At 53.7% G+C, this 15,143-nt stretch overlaps 2 protein-coding genes and 1 long non-coding RNA gene across 7 annotated transcripts in view; 2 read left to right on the forward strand and 1 right to left on the reverse strand.

The window, feature by feature from the left end:
* BCL7C (BAF chromatin remodeling complex subunit BCL7C) overlaps positions 1–4,503 on the reverse strand; it is a 59,394-nt gene extending 54,891 nt beyond the window's left edge. For 3 of the 4 annotated variants that reach the window (XM_074382034.1, XM_074382033.1, XM_010340854.3), the window contains exons 1-4: positions 4,180–4,502; positions 3,544–3,622; positions 3,170–3,278; positions 2,916–3,077 (exon numbers count right to left, since the gene is read on the reverse strand). In XM_074382034.1, the coding sequence (XP_074238135.1) occupies positions 2,916–3,077; positions 3,170–3,278; positions 3,544–3,622; positions 4,180–4,271 (442 nt within the window). In that variant the 5' untranslated portion in view covers positions 4,272–4,502. Of the gene's footprint in view, positions 1–2,915; positions 3,078–3,169; positions 3,279–3,543; positions 3,623–4,179 lie in introns of all 4 variants that reach the window. The other variant, XM_074382032.1, reaches the window with a different exon arrangement.
* An 82-nt stretch (positions 4,504–4,585) lies between these two features.
* LOC141580556 (uncharacterized) lies at positions 4,586–5,510 on the forward strand. The gene is made up of 2 exons (XR_012512771.1): positions 4,586–4,713; positions 4,820–5,510. It is a non-coding gene; the product is annotated as an uncharacterized LOC141580556 (long non-coding RNA).
* Positions 5,511–6,847: 1,337 nt separating this feature from the next.
* CTF1 (cardiotrophin 1) lies at positions 6,848–14,917 on the forward strand. Of its 2 annotated transcripts, none has more exons than XM_039478167.2 (3): positions 6,848–6,903; positions 10,598–10,716; positions 13,466–14,917. In XM_039478167.2, exons 1-3 carry the CDS (start codon positions 6,879–6,881, stop codon positions 13,925–13,927), a joined length of 606 nt encoding a protein of 201 aa, XP_039334101.1. In that variant the 5' UTR covers positions 6,848–6,878; the 3' UTR covers positions 13,928–14,917. The 2 variants fall into 2 exon arrangements, with proteins under 2 accessions (XP_039334101.1, XP_039334102.1); XM_039478168.2 differs by having other exon boundaries at positions 6,852–6,903; positions 10,601–10,716.
* Positions 14,918–15,143: the final 226 nt, after the last annotated feature.

Raw genomic sequence — 15,143 nt, forward strand, 5'->3', positions numbered from 1 at the left:
TATATATATATATATATATATATATATATAAAGGAAAAAGTTGTTCTGGCAGCTGTGTGGAGGTCACTTGAAGAGACCAGCTGGAACCAAGAACCAGTGAGAGATGGGAAGGCCAGGGCCAGGTTAGGGCCTGGGAGGAAGAGGTGCCAACCGATGGGTTTGACTGCATGGAAGAAAGCAAAGCTCGACCAGGCACGGTGGCTCACGCCCGTAATCCCAATGCTTGGGGAGGCAGAGGTGGGTATATCACGAGGTCAGGAGTTAAAGACCAGCCTGGTCAACATGGTAAAACCCTGTCTCTACTATAAACTACAAAAATTAGCCAGGTATGGTGGCAGGCACCTGTAATTCCAGCTGCTCAGGAGACTGAGGCAGAAGAATTGCTTGAACCCAGGCGACAGAGGTTGCAGTGAGCTGAGATCATGCCACTGCATTCCAGCCTGGGCAACAGAGTGAGACTCCATCTCAAAAAGAAAGAAAGAAAAGCAGAGCTGGTTGGGTACGGTGGTTCACACCTGTAACCCCGGCTCTTTTGGAGGCCGAGGTGGGTGGATCATGAGGTCAGGAGTTCAAGACCAGCCTGACCAACATGGTGAAACCCCATTTCTACTAAAAATACAAAAATTAGCTCGGCATGATGGTGCGCACCTGTAATCCCAGCTACTTAGGAGGCTGAGGCAGGAGAATTGCTTGAACTGGGGAGGCGGAGGTTGCAGTGAGCCAAGATTGCACCACTGCACTACAGCCTGGGCCACAGAATGAGACTCCGTAGCTAAAAAAAAAAAAAAAAAAAAAAAAAAGCCGGGCGTGGTGGCTCAAGCCTGTAATCCCAGCACTTTGGGAGGCCGAGGCGGGTGGATCACGAGGTCGAGAGTTCGAGACCATCCTGGTCGACATGGTGAAACCCCGTCCCTACTAAAAAAAATACAAAAAATCAGCTGGGCATGGTGGCGTGTGCCTGTAATCCCAGCTACTCAGGAGGCTGAGGCAGGAGAATTGCCTGAGCCCAGGAGGCGGAGGTTGCGGTGAGCTGAGATCGCGCCATTGCACTCCAGCCTGGGTAACAAGAGCGAAACTCCGTCTCAAAAAAAAAAAAAGAGCTGAGGAGGACCCCAGGCCCAAGATGCTGGCTTACTGGCTGAGTTATTTCTCTGGCTCTTAGCTTCCTCATCTATAAATAGGGATCACAACAGGATTATCATCTTTATAAGGTTGTAGTGAAAACTAAATGAGAAAAAAAAAACATGTAAAGTGGTGGCTGGGTGCCATAGCTCACGCCTGTGTAATCCTAGTACTTTGGGAGGCCGAGACGAGCAGATCACCTGAGGTCAGGAGTTCAAGACCAGCCAGGCCAACATGGTGAAACCTCATCTCTACTACAAATTTAAAAAATTAGCGAGGCGTGGTAGCACATGCCTGTAATCCCAACTACTTGGGAGGCTGAGGTAGAAGAATCACTTGAACCTGGGAGGCAGAGGTTCCGGTGAGCTGAGATCGCACCACTGCCCTCCAGCCTGAGCAACAGAGCAAGACTTGGTTCCAAAAAAAAAAAAAAAGGCTGGGCTTGGTGGCTCATGCCTGTAATCCTAGCACTTTGGGAGCCTGAGGCGGGCAGATTACCTGAGGTCAGAAGTTTGATACCAGCCCGGCCAACATGGCGAAACCCCATCTCTACTAAAAATACAAAATTAGCCAAGTATTGTGGTGCATGCCTGTATTAGCTACTCGGGATGCTGAGGCAGGAGAATTGTCTGAACCTGGAGGTGGAGGCTGCAGTGAGCCAAGACTGTGATTGCACTCCAGCCTGGGCAAGAGTGAAGCTCTGTCTTGGAAAAAACAAAAACAAAAACAAAAAACTACATAAAGTGTGGCACACAGTAAGAGCTCAATAAATACTAGCTGTTGTTATTCCTATTATTAATCACCCCTATGGCTATCACTATTATTTATTCACTTAACAAATAAATATTTACTGAGCACCTACTATGTGTCCCACATTATTCTGAGGATACAGTAGTGAACAAGATCAACATAGGGTCAGGCACAGTGGCTCACATCTATAATCCCAGCACCTTGGAAGGCTGAGACAGGAGCATCATTTCAGGCTAGGAGTCCGAAACCAACCTTGGCAACATAGCAAGACTCTATCTCTACAAAACTCTAAGAATTAGCTGGGCATGATGGCACATACCTGTAGTCCCAGCTACTGGGGAGGCTGGGGCCAGAGGATCCCTTGAGCTCAGGAATTTGAGGCTGCAGTGAGTTAGACTGTACCAGTACACTCCAGCCTGGGTGACAGAGACCTGGTCCCCTGCTCCCCACAAAAAGGAGGCCGGGTGTGGGTATGGTGGCTCACACCTATAATCCCAGCACTTTGGGAAGCTGAAGCTAGAGGATTGCTTGAGTACAGGAGTTTGAGACCACTCTGGGCAACATGGCGAAACCTTGTCTCTACAAAAAATATAAAAATCAGCCAGGTGTCATGGCATATGCTTGTGGTCCCAGCTACCTGGGAGGCTGAGGCAGGAGGATCACTTGAGCCCAGGAGTTCAAGGCTGCACTACTCCAGCCTGGGTGACAGAGAGAGACATTGTCTCAAAAAAAAAAAAAAAAAAAAAAAAAAAAGATCAGTATGGGCCCACCATTCAGGAAACTGACATGAGATGGGAGTGAGGAGAAAGACAAACTAGTAAAACATTAATTTACATGAAAATCTCAGACAGTGTTATGTCATCTATAGATCCTAAGAGGCCAGAGGAATGAGACAGCAGCTACAGAGAAATTCTGCAGGAGTCGGAAGGCTCCTTAAGGAGGGCACACAGGCCGGGGAGCAGGTATAGGGATGAGCTGGTCAGTTAGACTGTGGAGAAGACAGGACTTAGAGGAGAGGGCTCCTGGGAGGTACCTGGTCCTACCTCTCTCTTGGCCCAGCCGTGGGGGCTGAACCTCCTCAGGGACCCCTTCTGGGGGTCCGGCAGGTGACACGGGGCGGCTGGGCTGGGGGGTGCCCCCAGGACTGGGCTCTGTGCCCTTTTGCAGGGAACCTTCCGAATGGAAACTCTGGTTGCTGCTCTCATCTGCGGGAGCAAGAGCCGAGATGGTTGGCCTGAGGTCCCCAGTACTCTCCTTCAGTCCCCACAGCCCGCCACATTCCAGGATCCCTACCTACCATTAAGATCCAGCAGGATGAGAGGGCCACCCCCTCGAGGACTGGCGCCCCTGCCTCGACGTTCCCGGCCACGGGATCTCTCTGCCCCGCCGCCTGCCCGCCTTCGCTCCTGGGGTTTAGAGGATTCGGGTCAGAGCTCTTGCAAAGTCCCACCATACAAATAAGGAAACTGAGGCACTCAGAAGCAAAAGGGCTCGAACTCAGGGAGTGTGGGGCAGAAAAGAGGGAAAACGGGGAGGAGCTGGTAATGATGGTTCCCATCTGTGCTGCTGCCTCTGAGGTCTCAGGGGGAGCTAGAGGTAGAGGCCAGGGTGGGAAGGGGCTTGCCTGAGGTTGCACAGATGCAGGGCCTTGTGGGAACGGCGGTTGCTCACCTCCTCCTGGGGGTCCACCACTGGCACCCACTTGAAGATACGAAGAGAAGTGTCGCCCACAGTCACCCAACGCTTCTCCCTGTGGGAGGGTGGGGGGCTGGGTCAGAGAGGCCTGAAGGGAGACCCCCCCCAGGAGCCAGGCACATCTGGGGGTACCTGCAGAGGTTGGGGAGGCACAGGAGGGTAGCAACAGTTTTGCTAATGGGGCATAGTTACATGGAGAAAGAGAGCCCCGCAAACCCCAAAGCAGAGGCGGTGGGTACCTGTAGAGAGAATATGATTTGGGGCCCTGGCTCTGCGGATCCCTGGGGCACACATGGGGGGCGTGGCTATGGGCCTGGGCCAGGATCAGAGCCCTGAAGATCCTGGGGCGTACTTGCAGAAGGAGTGTCAAAGCTTTAGGGGGTGGGGCACAAACGGGGGCTCCTGCTCTAGGAGGGCACGGCTGGGGACCACGCTTTGTAGACCCCCAGGAGTAGCCAGGGGAACAGAGACAGAGCCCTGTGGATCCAGGGCAAAGCTAGTGGGCGGGGGTACACCGAACACCCGGGGCCCAGAGCTGGCGAGGGCAGCGAGGACGCCTTTGGTGGCGGTGGTCCCGCCGTGTCCCATCCTTGGCCCCCGGGCAACGCTCACCATCTCCGGACCTTCTCGATGGTCGCCATCACCTTCTTGATGTCATCCTTGGCCCGGCTCCGGGTTTCGGCCCGTACGGTCCGGCCGGCCATGCTGGCGGGGCTGGGGCCGGGGCCGAGCCCGCGGCGGGGCCGCCTCCCGTCCGGCGGGCTCAGGCTCGGCGCCAGGCCCCGGCGCCGCTCTCTCGGCCTGCCGTCCCCCCAGGAGTTGGGCGCGCCCTCTCTCGTCCCCAACGCCTCCGCGAGTCCCCGCCTGTTTCCTGCCGCCGCGCCCCGCCCCGGCCAGTCCCCGGAGCGGCCCGGTGGCGCGGGCGGCCAGAGCCCAGGCCTGGAAGCCCGGCCGGCCCCGCCCCGACCCGGGCCCGCCCCCTCGGAGCGCCCGGACGCGCAGCGCCCCCTGCCCGCCGCCGAGTGCCGGAGTTGGGGACGGCTCGGCGACCCGACGCGCGCGGCAGGCAGGACCGAGGCCGTGCGTTCAGACCACGTGGGCGCGGGGTGCGCGAGAGGATCTGTGTCCCGGGCTGGGGGCCCCGCGGTGGGTGTCGGCGAAACGCTGTGTGTGGAGTGCGTGCGTGTGTCCGCCCTCGCCAGGCTCTCGGTCTACACCGCCCAACTTACTCATTCATCCATTCATTCAACAGTCCTGTTAACGAGTGCCAATTACGCGCGAGTCGCTGCGAATACGAGTTCTCCACCCACTGGAATGGCTGAAGTGAAAAAGACCGTCACACCATGTGGAGGCGAGAAACTAGAGCGACTGGACCTCTCGTATTTCTGGGGGAGTGTAAATTGGTAGAGACATTTTGGAAACTGGCAGTTTTCTAATGAAACCGAACATATGCCACCCGTGTGATCCAGCAATTCCACTCCCTAGGCTGTCAACACCCAGCAGAAATGCGTAGGTGTGAGCACCAAGAGGGTGCATGGGAACGTTCAGAGTCCTTTCATAACAGCCCCAAACTGGAAATAACCCATCAACAGAATGGAAAATGAATGACGCCTTACTCATTACCATGCACATAAACACAGCAACGGGAGTGACATGCCCGCTACACCCAACAACATAGACAAGGCGCATGACGAAATCTTGAGTGAGAGAAGCCAAATATAACAGTACATACTAGATGGTTCCATGTGTATGATATTCGGAACCAGAGAAAATAATATGTAGTGCACCAAAGTCAAGATAGTGGTCACCCTTAGGACTGGGAGGGGACGAGGGGGGCCTCCTGAGAGCTGATCCGGTTCAGTTTTGTAATCTGGTGCTGGTTCCCTGGGCATATGTACTCTGAAATTCCATCACATGACTTAAATAAAATGACATTACTTAAAGACAATTAGTGTGTCTTGGTTGACTTTATTTGAGGCTGGCTTGTCAGCAGATAAGACCACGTTAAAATTTGTGTGTGTGTGTGTGTGTGTGTGTGTGTGTGTGTGTGTGTTTCAAGGTGTGGCTGTTGTGTCTGTGAGTTTTGGTGTGACCATGTCCAGAGGTTAAGGGCATAAGGAGTTAGGCGCATTGTTAGGACAGCATTTTTTGAGCCAAGCTGCTTAGGTAAAATCCCAGCTGTGCCACACCCAACTGTGTTACCCTGGACAAGTCACTTATCTCTGTTCCTCATCTATAACATAGAGGTAAGTTAATGTGTGTATAGCTCTTAGGACAGTGCCCGGCACATAATAAATGCTCAATAAATATTTACAGTGAATACGCATGTGATTGTGGGCCCTGCCAATCGTCTGGCTCAATTGCACCTGCTGTGCCCTCTCCAGTTAAACTCTTTCTTCCTTTATTCCAGCAATTGTCTGCTCACGGCAACACACACACCCACGCACAGGAGCGCACCCACACACATGCACGCGAACACACTCACCATCGCACACTTGCACGCACACACGCACGCGCGCGCGCGCACACGTCCCTCTTCCCAGTCCTTCACTCACAAACCCCATTAAGTGCTGCTGTATATGAGCTTCCCTGCAGACCGCGAGCCCCTCAGGGGGCCAGAAACCAAGCACGGATCATCCCTCTGTGCCTTCCTTTCAGTTTACACCAGTTAACGGGGTTGATGCGCCGATGTGACCCTCTGAAGCTTGTTCTCGCAGGAGTGTGTGTGTGAATCTCCAGGATTCTGTTATTAGGCCTGATAAGGTGAGGTGAGCCGTGTATCTGCCTCCCTCCTAGTGGGTGTGACAGTGAGATTAGAAGCTATCTAAGGCAGACCAGGAGATGTATGTCTGGACGAGCGCGCCCCAAGCCTGAGGGCTCCTATAGTGGCCTCTCTGGCAAGCCGCGCCCCAGACTAGAGAGAGGGCCTGCGCATTCCTGTCCTGCCAGCCCCGCAGTTCTCTCTCCTGCCTCCTCAGCTTTCCCCTCAAAGCAGCCCCTGCCTCAGGTCCTAGCCTGAGCCGGCAGCAGGACACTGGGCTACCGCCTAGGCCCCGACATCCCCAGCCCCGAGGTCCTGTCCACGAGGCGGACAAATTGCCTCCCACCTCGGGTCCCTTCCCCCACTAGGCCCCACGGGCGAGGAGCTGAGCTCAGGGCCAAGGAATCCTGTCTGAAAAGGGGAGGGTAGGGCGAAATGTTTGGGGTCTGGGCTCTGATTGGTTGCGGCCGGGCCACGCCCCCAGCCCTTTCCCCTTTCTCCCCCCTCGAAAGGGGGGCGTGGAGGGAGCCGGGATCAGCCAGGGGCCAGCATGAGCCGGAGGGAGGGAAGTCTGGGTAAGGGGCTGAGGGACCGGATGCCGGGTCGCTGAGGGTCGCAGGAGTCAGAGGGGTTGGAAGCTGGGGGTCTGGGTCTCGGCCACCCCAGGGTCCGGGAGGGGAGCGGCCTGGGCGGGGAATAGCAGGGCTCCGGTATCAGGTAACGAGCGAGCGGGTGAGTTGTGAGAAGCGGCAACTCGCTAGGTGAGTTGTTAGAGGAGGCCTGGGGCTGAGGCTTTAGGGACTTGGGCTCAAGGACTTAGATCACCAGTTCGAGCACACCCAGGGGGAGGACTGGGGTCGGGGCTGGGGCAGGACCCCTGCGTCCACTGAGTCTCGGGAAAGAATCAGAGCTGGGGGGCTGGAGGAAGGGGTAGAGTAAGGGAAGGCAGTCTTGGAGTCACAGGAAGTAGTGAGCGGCAAGAGGAGACGAAAGTCTGGATTGCTGAGGATCGCGACTGGTGCTAGGAAACTCCGGAGGGGGCGGGGCGGGGCGCCGGGTCAGGACTACATTCCCCAGCACGCATCAGGTGCGCGCTGTGCGTATCGGGAACTGGAGTCCATCCCGGGGTGTCAGACTGACTCTTTCGGACCTTGATTCGCTGACTGCCCACCTCAGCTTCTTGTTTGAAAGGGGCATCAGAGAGAGAAATGGAAATAGACGTCAGTCTCCCTATCTGTCAAATGGGCCTTCAAGGCACATTCCGATGTGAAGTTCTGTGCTTCGATGATGTTGAAGTCCATTAACAGTCACTGAGGTAGAAATATGTCAGCCCTGTCCCCAAAGAGCTCCCAGGCTAAGGCAAATACACACAGAAAAGAACCATTAAAAGAGCTACTCTGGAGCTCACTTAAATGGCCTTAAGTCGAAGGAAGGAGTTCATTTATAAAGGAGGGGTGATTCTGGAGGCTGCACTGAGGAGGCAGCACAGTCATGCACTGAATAACAACATTTGGTCAACAGATGGACCGCACAGACAATGGCTGTCTCATAAAATTATATGCATTTTTAGCCTTGGAAACATGGCGAAACCCCGTCTCTACAGAAAATGCAAAAATTAACCGGGCATGGTGGCGCATGCCTGTAGTCCCAGCTACACAGGAGACTGAGGCGGGAGGATCATTTGAGACCAGGAGGTTGAGGCTGCAGTGAGCTGAGATGGCACCACTGCACCCCAGTCTGGGCGACAGAGCGAGACCCCAGCTACTCCCCACCTCTCTCTCTATAAATATATAATTTTATGTATTATATATTTCTCTCTCTATATCTATCTATATATTTGTTGCTTTGTGTGTGGGTTTTTTTTTTTTTTTTTTTTTTTTTTTTGAGACACAGTCTCACTCTGTTGCCCAGGCTGGAGTGCAGTGGCACCATCTCGGCTCACTGCACCCTCTGCCTCCTGGGTTCAAGCAATCCTCCTGCCTCAGCCTCCCGAGTAGCTAGGATTCCAGGCTTCCGCCACCATGCTGGGCTAATTTTTTTTTTGTATATATATATATATATATATATATATATATATATATATATATATATATTTTTATTAGAGATGGGTTTTGTCATGTTGGGCAGACTGGTCTCGAACTCCTGACCTCAGGTGATCCACCCGCCTTGGCCTCCCAAAGTGCTGGGATTACAGGTGTGAGCCACCATGCCTGGCCTGTTTGTTTGTTTTGAGACAAGTCTGGCTCTGTTGCCCAGGCTGGAGTGCAGTAGTGCACCCTTGGCTCACTGCAACCTCTACCTACCTGGTTCAAGCGATTCTCCTGCCTCAGCCTCCCGAGTACCTGGAATTACAGGTGCATTCCACCATGTCCAGCTATTTTTTTTTTCTTTTTCTTATTTCTTTTCCTTTCTTTCTTTCTTTTTTTTTTTTCTGAAATGGAGTCCTGCTGTGTTTCCAGGATGGAGTGCAGTGGCGTGATCTTGGCTCACTGCAACCTTTGCCTCCTGGGTTCAAGCGATTCTCCTGCCTCAGCCTCCCAGGTAGCTGGAACTACAGGCCCACGCCACCACACCCAGCTATTTTTTTTGTATTTTTAGTAGACACTGGTTTTCACCATGTTGGCCAGGATGGTCTGAATCTCGACCTCATGCTCTGCCCATCTCGACCTCCCAAAGTGCTAGCATTACAGGTGTGATGGTGCCCGGCCAATTTTTTTTTTTTTTTTTTGAGATGAAGTTTCACTGTCTCATCTGATCTCAGCTCACTGCAATCTGTCTCTCAGGTTCCAGTGATTCTTATGCCTCAGCCTCCCAACTAGCTGGGATTACAGGCACATTGCCACCACGCCTGGCTAATTTTTGTATTTTTAGTAGAGACAGGATTTCACCAGGCTGATCTCGAACTCCTGATCTCAAGTGATCTGCCTGCCTCAGCCTCCCAAAGTGCTGGAATTATAGGTGTGAGCCACCACACCCAATGGTTGGCTATTGTTTGTACAGATAAGGTTTCACCATGTTGGCCAGGCTGGTCTTAAACTCCTGACCTCAAGTGATCTGCCCACCTCAGCCTCCCAAAGTGCTGGGATTATAGGCGTGAGCCACCATGCCCAACCGATATACATGATATCTAATAAAATACATAGATAGGCCGGGCGCGGTGGCTCAAGCCTGTAATCCCAGCATTTTGGGAGGCCGAGGCGGGTGGATCACAAGGTCGAGAGATCGAGACCATCCTGGTCAACGTGGTGAAACCCCATCTCTACTAAAAATACAAAAAATTAGCTGGGCATAGTGGCGCATGCCTGTAATCCCAGCTACTCAGGAGGCTGAGGCAGGAGAATTGCTTGAACCCAGGAGGCGGAGGTTGCAGTGAGCCGAGATCGAGCCATTGCACTCCAGCCTGGGTAACAAGAGCGAAACTCCGTCTCAAAACAAAACAAAACAAACAAAGAAACAAAAAACAAACAAACAAAAAAACATAGATACATGTATTTTAACTATAGCTTTTCTATGTTTTTATTTATTCATTTATTTAGAGATAGGGTCTCACTCTGTTGCCCAGGCTGGAGTGCAGTGACATGCTTACAGCTCATTGCAGCCTTGACCTCCCTGGGCTCAAGTGATCCTCTCACTTCAGCCTGTAAAGTAGCTAGGACGACTGGCATCTGCCATCATGCCCGGCTTGTTTTTGTATTTTCTGTAAAGATGAGGTTTCACCATGACGCCCAGGCTGGTCTCAAACTCCTGGGCTCAAACGGTCAGCCTGAACGTGGCCTCCCAAAGTGCTGGGATTACAGAACATCAGCCTCCTCACTCAGCCCTTTTCTATGTTTACATACACAATTACCACTGTGTTCCAGTTGCCTGCCGTACAGTACCATGCTGTCCAGGTTTGCCGCCTAAGAACCATTGACTGTACGCCACATAGTGTGGGCATGGAGCACGCTGTACCATCTAGGTTTTGCGTAAGTGCACTCTATGTCTGCAACACGATGAAATCGCCTAAGGATGCATTTCTCAGAATGTATCCCCGTTGTTAAGCAAGGCATGACTGTCTTTGAATTTGCCTTTACTAGGATTTCAACAGTGATTTGGGGATAGGCAATACATTTCAGGGAGACCACCCACTTGACAAAGGTCTGGTGCCTCATTTTCCCTCAGTTGGAATGGGACAGACCCTGATGGGGTCAGGAAGGAAGAGACGGCTTGGGAGAGGTGATCAAGGAGCAGGGGCTTGGGCCATCCTCATTCCTCCCACTTTCCCACCAGAAGCCCCCCAGGCTGACTCCTCAGTCTCACTCGTTCCCCACTTGGAGGCCAAGATCCGTCAGACACACAGCCTTGCGCACCTCCTCACCAAATATGCCGAGCAGCTGCTCCAGGAATATGTGAGTGGGAATGGGGGTGGGGCGCCAGGGGCCTGGGGGATGGGAGCAGACATCCAGCGGTCCTCCATCAACCTTTCTCTCAACCTCATTTTCCAGCTGTGGAAATGAGGGCTCCTGAGAGGGACAGCAACTTGCCCCTGGCCACACAGCAAACTGGAAGAGGCCTGTCTGTGACCCAGATGCCATAATGTCCTCTCAAGCTTGAAGGCACCCTCGTCGGTGCTTCGTGTTTGAGACAAGGCCTCGCTCTGTCACCCAGGCTGGAGTGCAGTGGTGCCGTCATGGCTCACGGCAGCCTCAACCTCCTGGGCTCAAGACATCCTCCTGCCTTAGCCTCTCAAGTAGGTGGGACCACAGGCATGCACCACCACGCCTCGGTAATTTTTAAAATTATTTTATAGACACAGGGTTTCGCTATATGGCCCAGGCTGGTCTTGAACTCCTGGGCTCAAGCGACCTTGGTGCTTTAAGTCAGAGGTAGCCTGGAGCAGTGAAGAGAACTCTGGTCTGTACCTCAGGAAACCAAGGTTCTAGGCTCTGTGTGATCTTGGGCCTTGGTCTCTCCCCAGCAGTGAAAGCAGGCAGCTAAACAAGATGAACTGTGAACTCTTCCAGCTGGGATATTCAGGGAGGCCAAGAAGAGATTCCAATCTGGAGCAACAATTCTATCCCAAGAGGGCACTTTTACAGAAGACAGGGATCAGCTGACATCTTTGGTTAGGCAGAGGGTCCTGCCCATGGAAAGAAGACTGTAGGCCTGCCAACTTGTTAATTGTGAGCTTGGGCAGTAACAATAACATTAAAATAATGTAACAACATGGCAGTGAATAGTAGTGTAATAGAACTAGCTTTGGGCTGGGTGCTTTGGCTCACGCCTGTAATCCCAGTGCTTTAAGAGGCTCAGGCAGGAGGATTGCTTGAGCCCAGGAATTCAAGACCAGTCTGGGTAACATAGTGAGCCCTCATCTCTTAAAAAAAAAAAAAAAAAAAAAAAAAAAAAAAAAAAAAATTGGCCGGGCGCGGTGGCTCAAGTCTGTAATCCCAGCACTTTGGGAGGCCGAGGTGGGTGGATCACGAGGTCAAGAGATCGAGACCATCCTGGTCAACATGGTGAAACCCCGTCTCTACGAAAAATACAAAAAATTAGCTGGGCATGGTGGCCCGTGCCTGTAATCCCAGCTACTCAGGAGGCTGAGGCAGAAGAATTGCCTGAACCCAGGAGGCGGAGGTTGCGGTGAGCCGAGATCGCGCCATTGCACTCCAGCCTGGGTAACAAGAGTGAAACTCCGTCTCAAAAAAAAAAAAAAATTAAAGAAAGAAAAGAAAAAATTATCCAGGCGTGGTGGTGTATGCCTATGGTTCCAGCTACTCAGGAGGCTGAGTGGGGAGGATTGCTTGAGACCTGGAGGCTATGTGATCAAACCATTGCTCTCCACCCCTGGCGACAGTGTGAGACCCTGTCTATTTAAAACAAACAAACAAGCAAAACTAGCTTTGTGGTGCTACGAACTTTAGTTCAAATTCCAGCTCTGCCACTTCTTAGGGTAAGTCACTGTATCTCTAGCCCAACTTTTCTTTTTTTTGAAACAGAGTTTTGCTTTTGTAGCCCAGGCTGGAGTGCAATGGTACATCTCAGTTTACTGCAACCTCTGCCTCTGGGGTTTAAGAGATTCTTCTTCCTCAGCCTCCCAAGTACCTGAGATTACAGGCACCCGTCACCACATCAGGCTAATTTGGGTATTTTTAGTGGAGATGGGGTTTCGCCATGTTAGCCAGGCTGGTCTCGAACTCATGACCTCTGGTGATCTGCCTGCCTCGGCCTCCCAAAGTGCTGGGATCATAGGCGTGAGCTACCGCACCCAGCCCCACCTTTATCTTTCATTTGTTCAATCATATGATATTGATCCATTAAGCCCCTGCTCGATGCAGGTGCAGAGGTTGGGGAGGATAGGGAATGGAATGAAGCCCCCTTGGGCCCTGGACTATCTTATATGATTCCCATGAAGACAGGACAGGAAGCTTCCCCATTCATTGTACGGATGAGAAGACTGTGGCTCAGAGAAGGGAAGCGGTTTTGCCCCAAACTGCACAGCTATAAGTGGTAGAGACAGGATTTGAATTCCGGTCTGTAAGGTAATATTAATAAAAGAGTTGACACTTTTCTTGAACTCTTCCTGGGGCCAGCTCCTGTCTTGAACATTTAACATGGTCATAGCTGCCTTATGAAGTTGCTGCTGTTAACAGTTCTTATTTATTTATTTATTGAGACAGGGTCTGACTGTCATGCAGGCTGGAGGGCAGTGACGCTATTATGGCTCACTGAAGCTTTGACCTCCTGGGCTCAAGCAATCCAACCACCTCAGCCTCAACCTCCATTATAGCTGGGACTACAGGCATGCACCACCACGCCCGCCTTTTTTTTTTTTTTTTTTGGCAGAGCTGGGGCAGGTGGCTGGGGGGTGGTCTTGCTATGTTGCCCAGGCTGGTCTCGAACCCCTGGGCTCTAGTGATCCTCTAGCCTTGGCTCCCGAAGTGCTGGCATGCTGGGTCCAGTTTAGGTAGGAAGAAACAGGCATTGGTGTCAAGAGCATGCCACTTTGTTTTGCCCTAAACAGAGCAGCTCTGTTAGGAGGGGTTATCATTCGCAAAATGAGGAAACTGAGGCCCCCAGAGAGCGGGTGGGGAGCCCAGTTAACAGCCCCTCGACCGTGCTCCGGGGCCTGCTGACCCGCCGGCTGTGTCTCCGCAGGTGCAGCTCCAGGGAGACCCCTTCGGGCTGCCCGGCTTCTCCCCGCCGCGGCTGCCCGTAGCCGGCCTGAGCGCCCCGGCTCCGAGCCACGCGGGGCTGCCGGTGCACGAGCGGCTGCGGCTGGACGCGGCTGCGCTGGCCGCGCTGCCCCCGCTGCTGGACGGCGTGCGCCGCCGCCAGGCCGAGCTGAACCCGCGCGCGCCGCGCCTGTTGCGCCACCTGGAGGACGCGGCGCGCCAGGCCCGGGCCCTGGGAGCCGCGGTGGAGGCCGTGCTGGCCGCGCTGGGCGCAGCCAACCGCGGACCCCGGGCCGAGCCCCCCGCAGCCGCCGCCGCCGCCGCCGCCGCCTCCGGGGTCTTCCCCGCCAAGGTGTTGGGGCTCCGCGTGTGCGGCCTCTACCGCGAGTGGCTGAGCCGCACCGAGGGCGACCTGGGCCAGCTGCTACCCGGGGGCCCGGCCTAAGCGCGGCGGGGCAGCTCGCGCCGCCTCCTTGCTCCGGGCTCCGTCTCTCACTCCGCTTCTTTGTCTCTCTCTGCCGCTGTCGGCGTCCGTCTGTTCTCGCCTGTCTCCATTGCTCGGCCTTCTTTGCTTTTTGTGGGGGGAGGGGAGGAGGGGAGGGGACGGGCAGGGTCTCAGTCTGTCGCCGAGGCTGGAGTGCAGTGGTGCGATCCCAGCACTGCAGCCTCAACCTCCTGGGCTCAAGCCATCCTCCCGCCTCAGCCTCCCCAGCAGCTGGGACTACAGACAGGCGACCACAGCCGGCTTTTTTAAGTTTTATAGAACTGAGGTCTCGCCATGTTGCCCAGGCTGGTCTTGAACTCTCGGGCTCAAGCGATCCTCCCGCTCCACCCTCCCCAAGTGCTGGGATTGCAGGCGTTAAGTCACCGCCACGGCCTCTTTATGCTTTGCTTTCCCCATTCTCTTAACTCTCCGTCTGGGTCTACCGTTTTATCGCTCTCACTCCTTTCTCTGCATCCTTGGGCCTACCTCCGTCTCCTTTGGCCTCCCCCTTTACGCAGCTCAGGGAGGTCTCTGCCCTTCTCCATCCCCACCTCCTCTCTCCCTGTGGCTCCATGTGAGTGCCTGTGAACATCTCAGCCTCATCTCAAGGAGGTGACACCTTGTCTCCTGTCCCCCGCTGGCCGTCTCTCTGTGCTTTCCTGGCCACCGGTGTGCCTGCTGGTCCTGTGGGGGGAAGGCTACTCCGCGTCTCAGCCGCCTTCCGCGGGCTCACTCCACCCATATCCTCAGTCTCCCACACCCCATCCCTTTGGGCCTCAGCCCTGTCCCTTTGATGTCCTCCCTTCCTTCAGCCCCTCTGCCCTATTCCTACACACCTCCACGTTCTCCCACGAGATCTGTGGAGACAAAACAAACAACACCTTAAAAGAGTTTTATTTCTGGAAAATAAATTAATTTTTTGTAAATAAAATGTTTAAAAATAAAAAGGAAACTAAAGTTACCTGCATATATAATTGTTGGAGACAGCTTTAGGGAGAAAAGAACCCTTGGGGTGCAGCCTGGTCCCCCAGACATGCCCCAAAAGCCCAGTATAAATAGGAGGTTGACAGCCCCAGGGCAGCGGTGCCCTCTGCCAGCCCAGAACAGGAAGTGGATGTGCCCCAACAGGAAACAGATGTGATGCAGCCCTTAGTTCTTCAAGAATTGGGCTTCCACG

The sequence above is a fragment of the Saimiri boliviensis genome, chromosome 12 (assembly GCF_048565385.1).
Source record: "Saimiri boliviensis isolate mSaiBol1 chromosome 12, mSaiBol1.pri, whole genome shotgun sequence".
Taxonomy (NCBI): Eukaryota; Metazoa; Chordata; class Mammalia; order Primates; family Cebidae; genus Saimiri; species Saimiri boliviensis.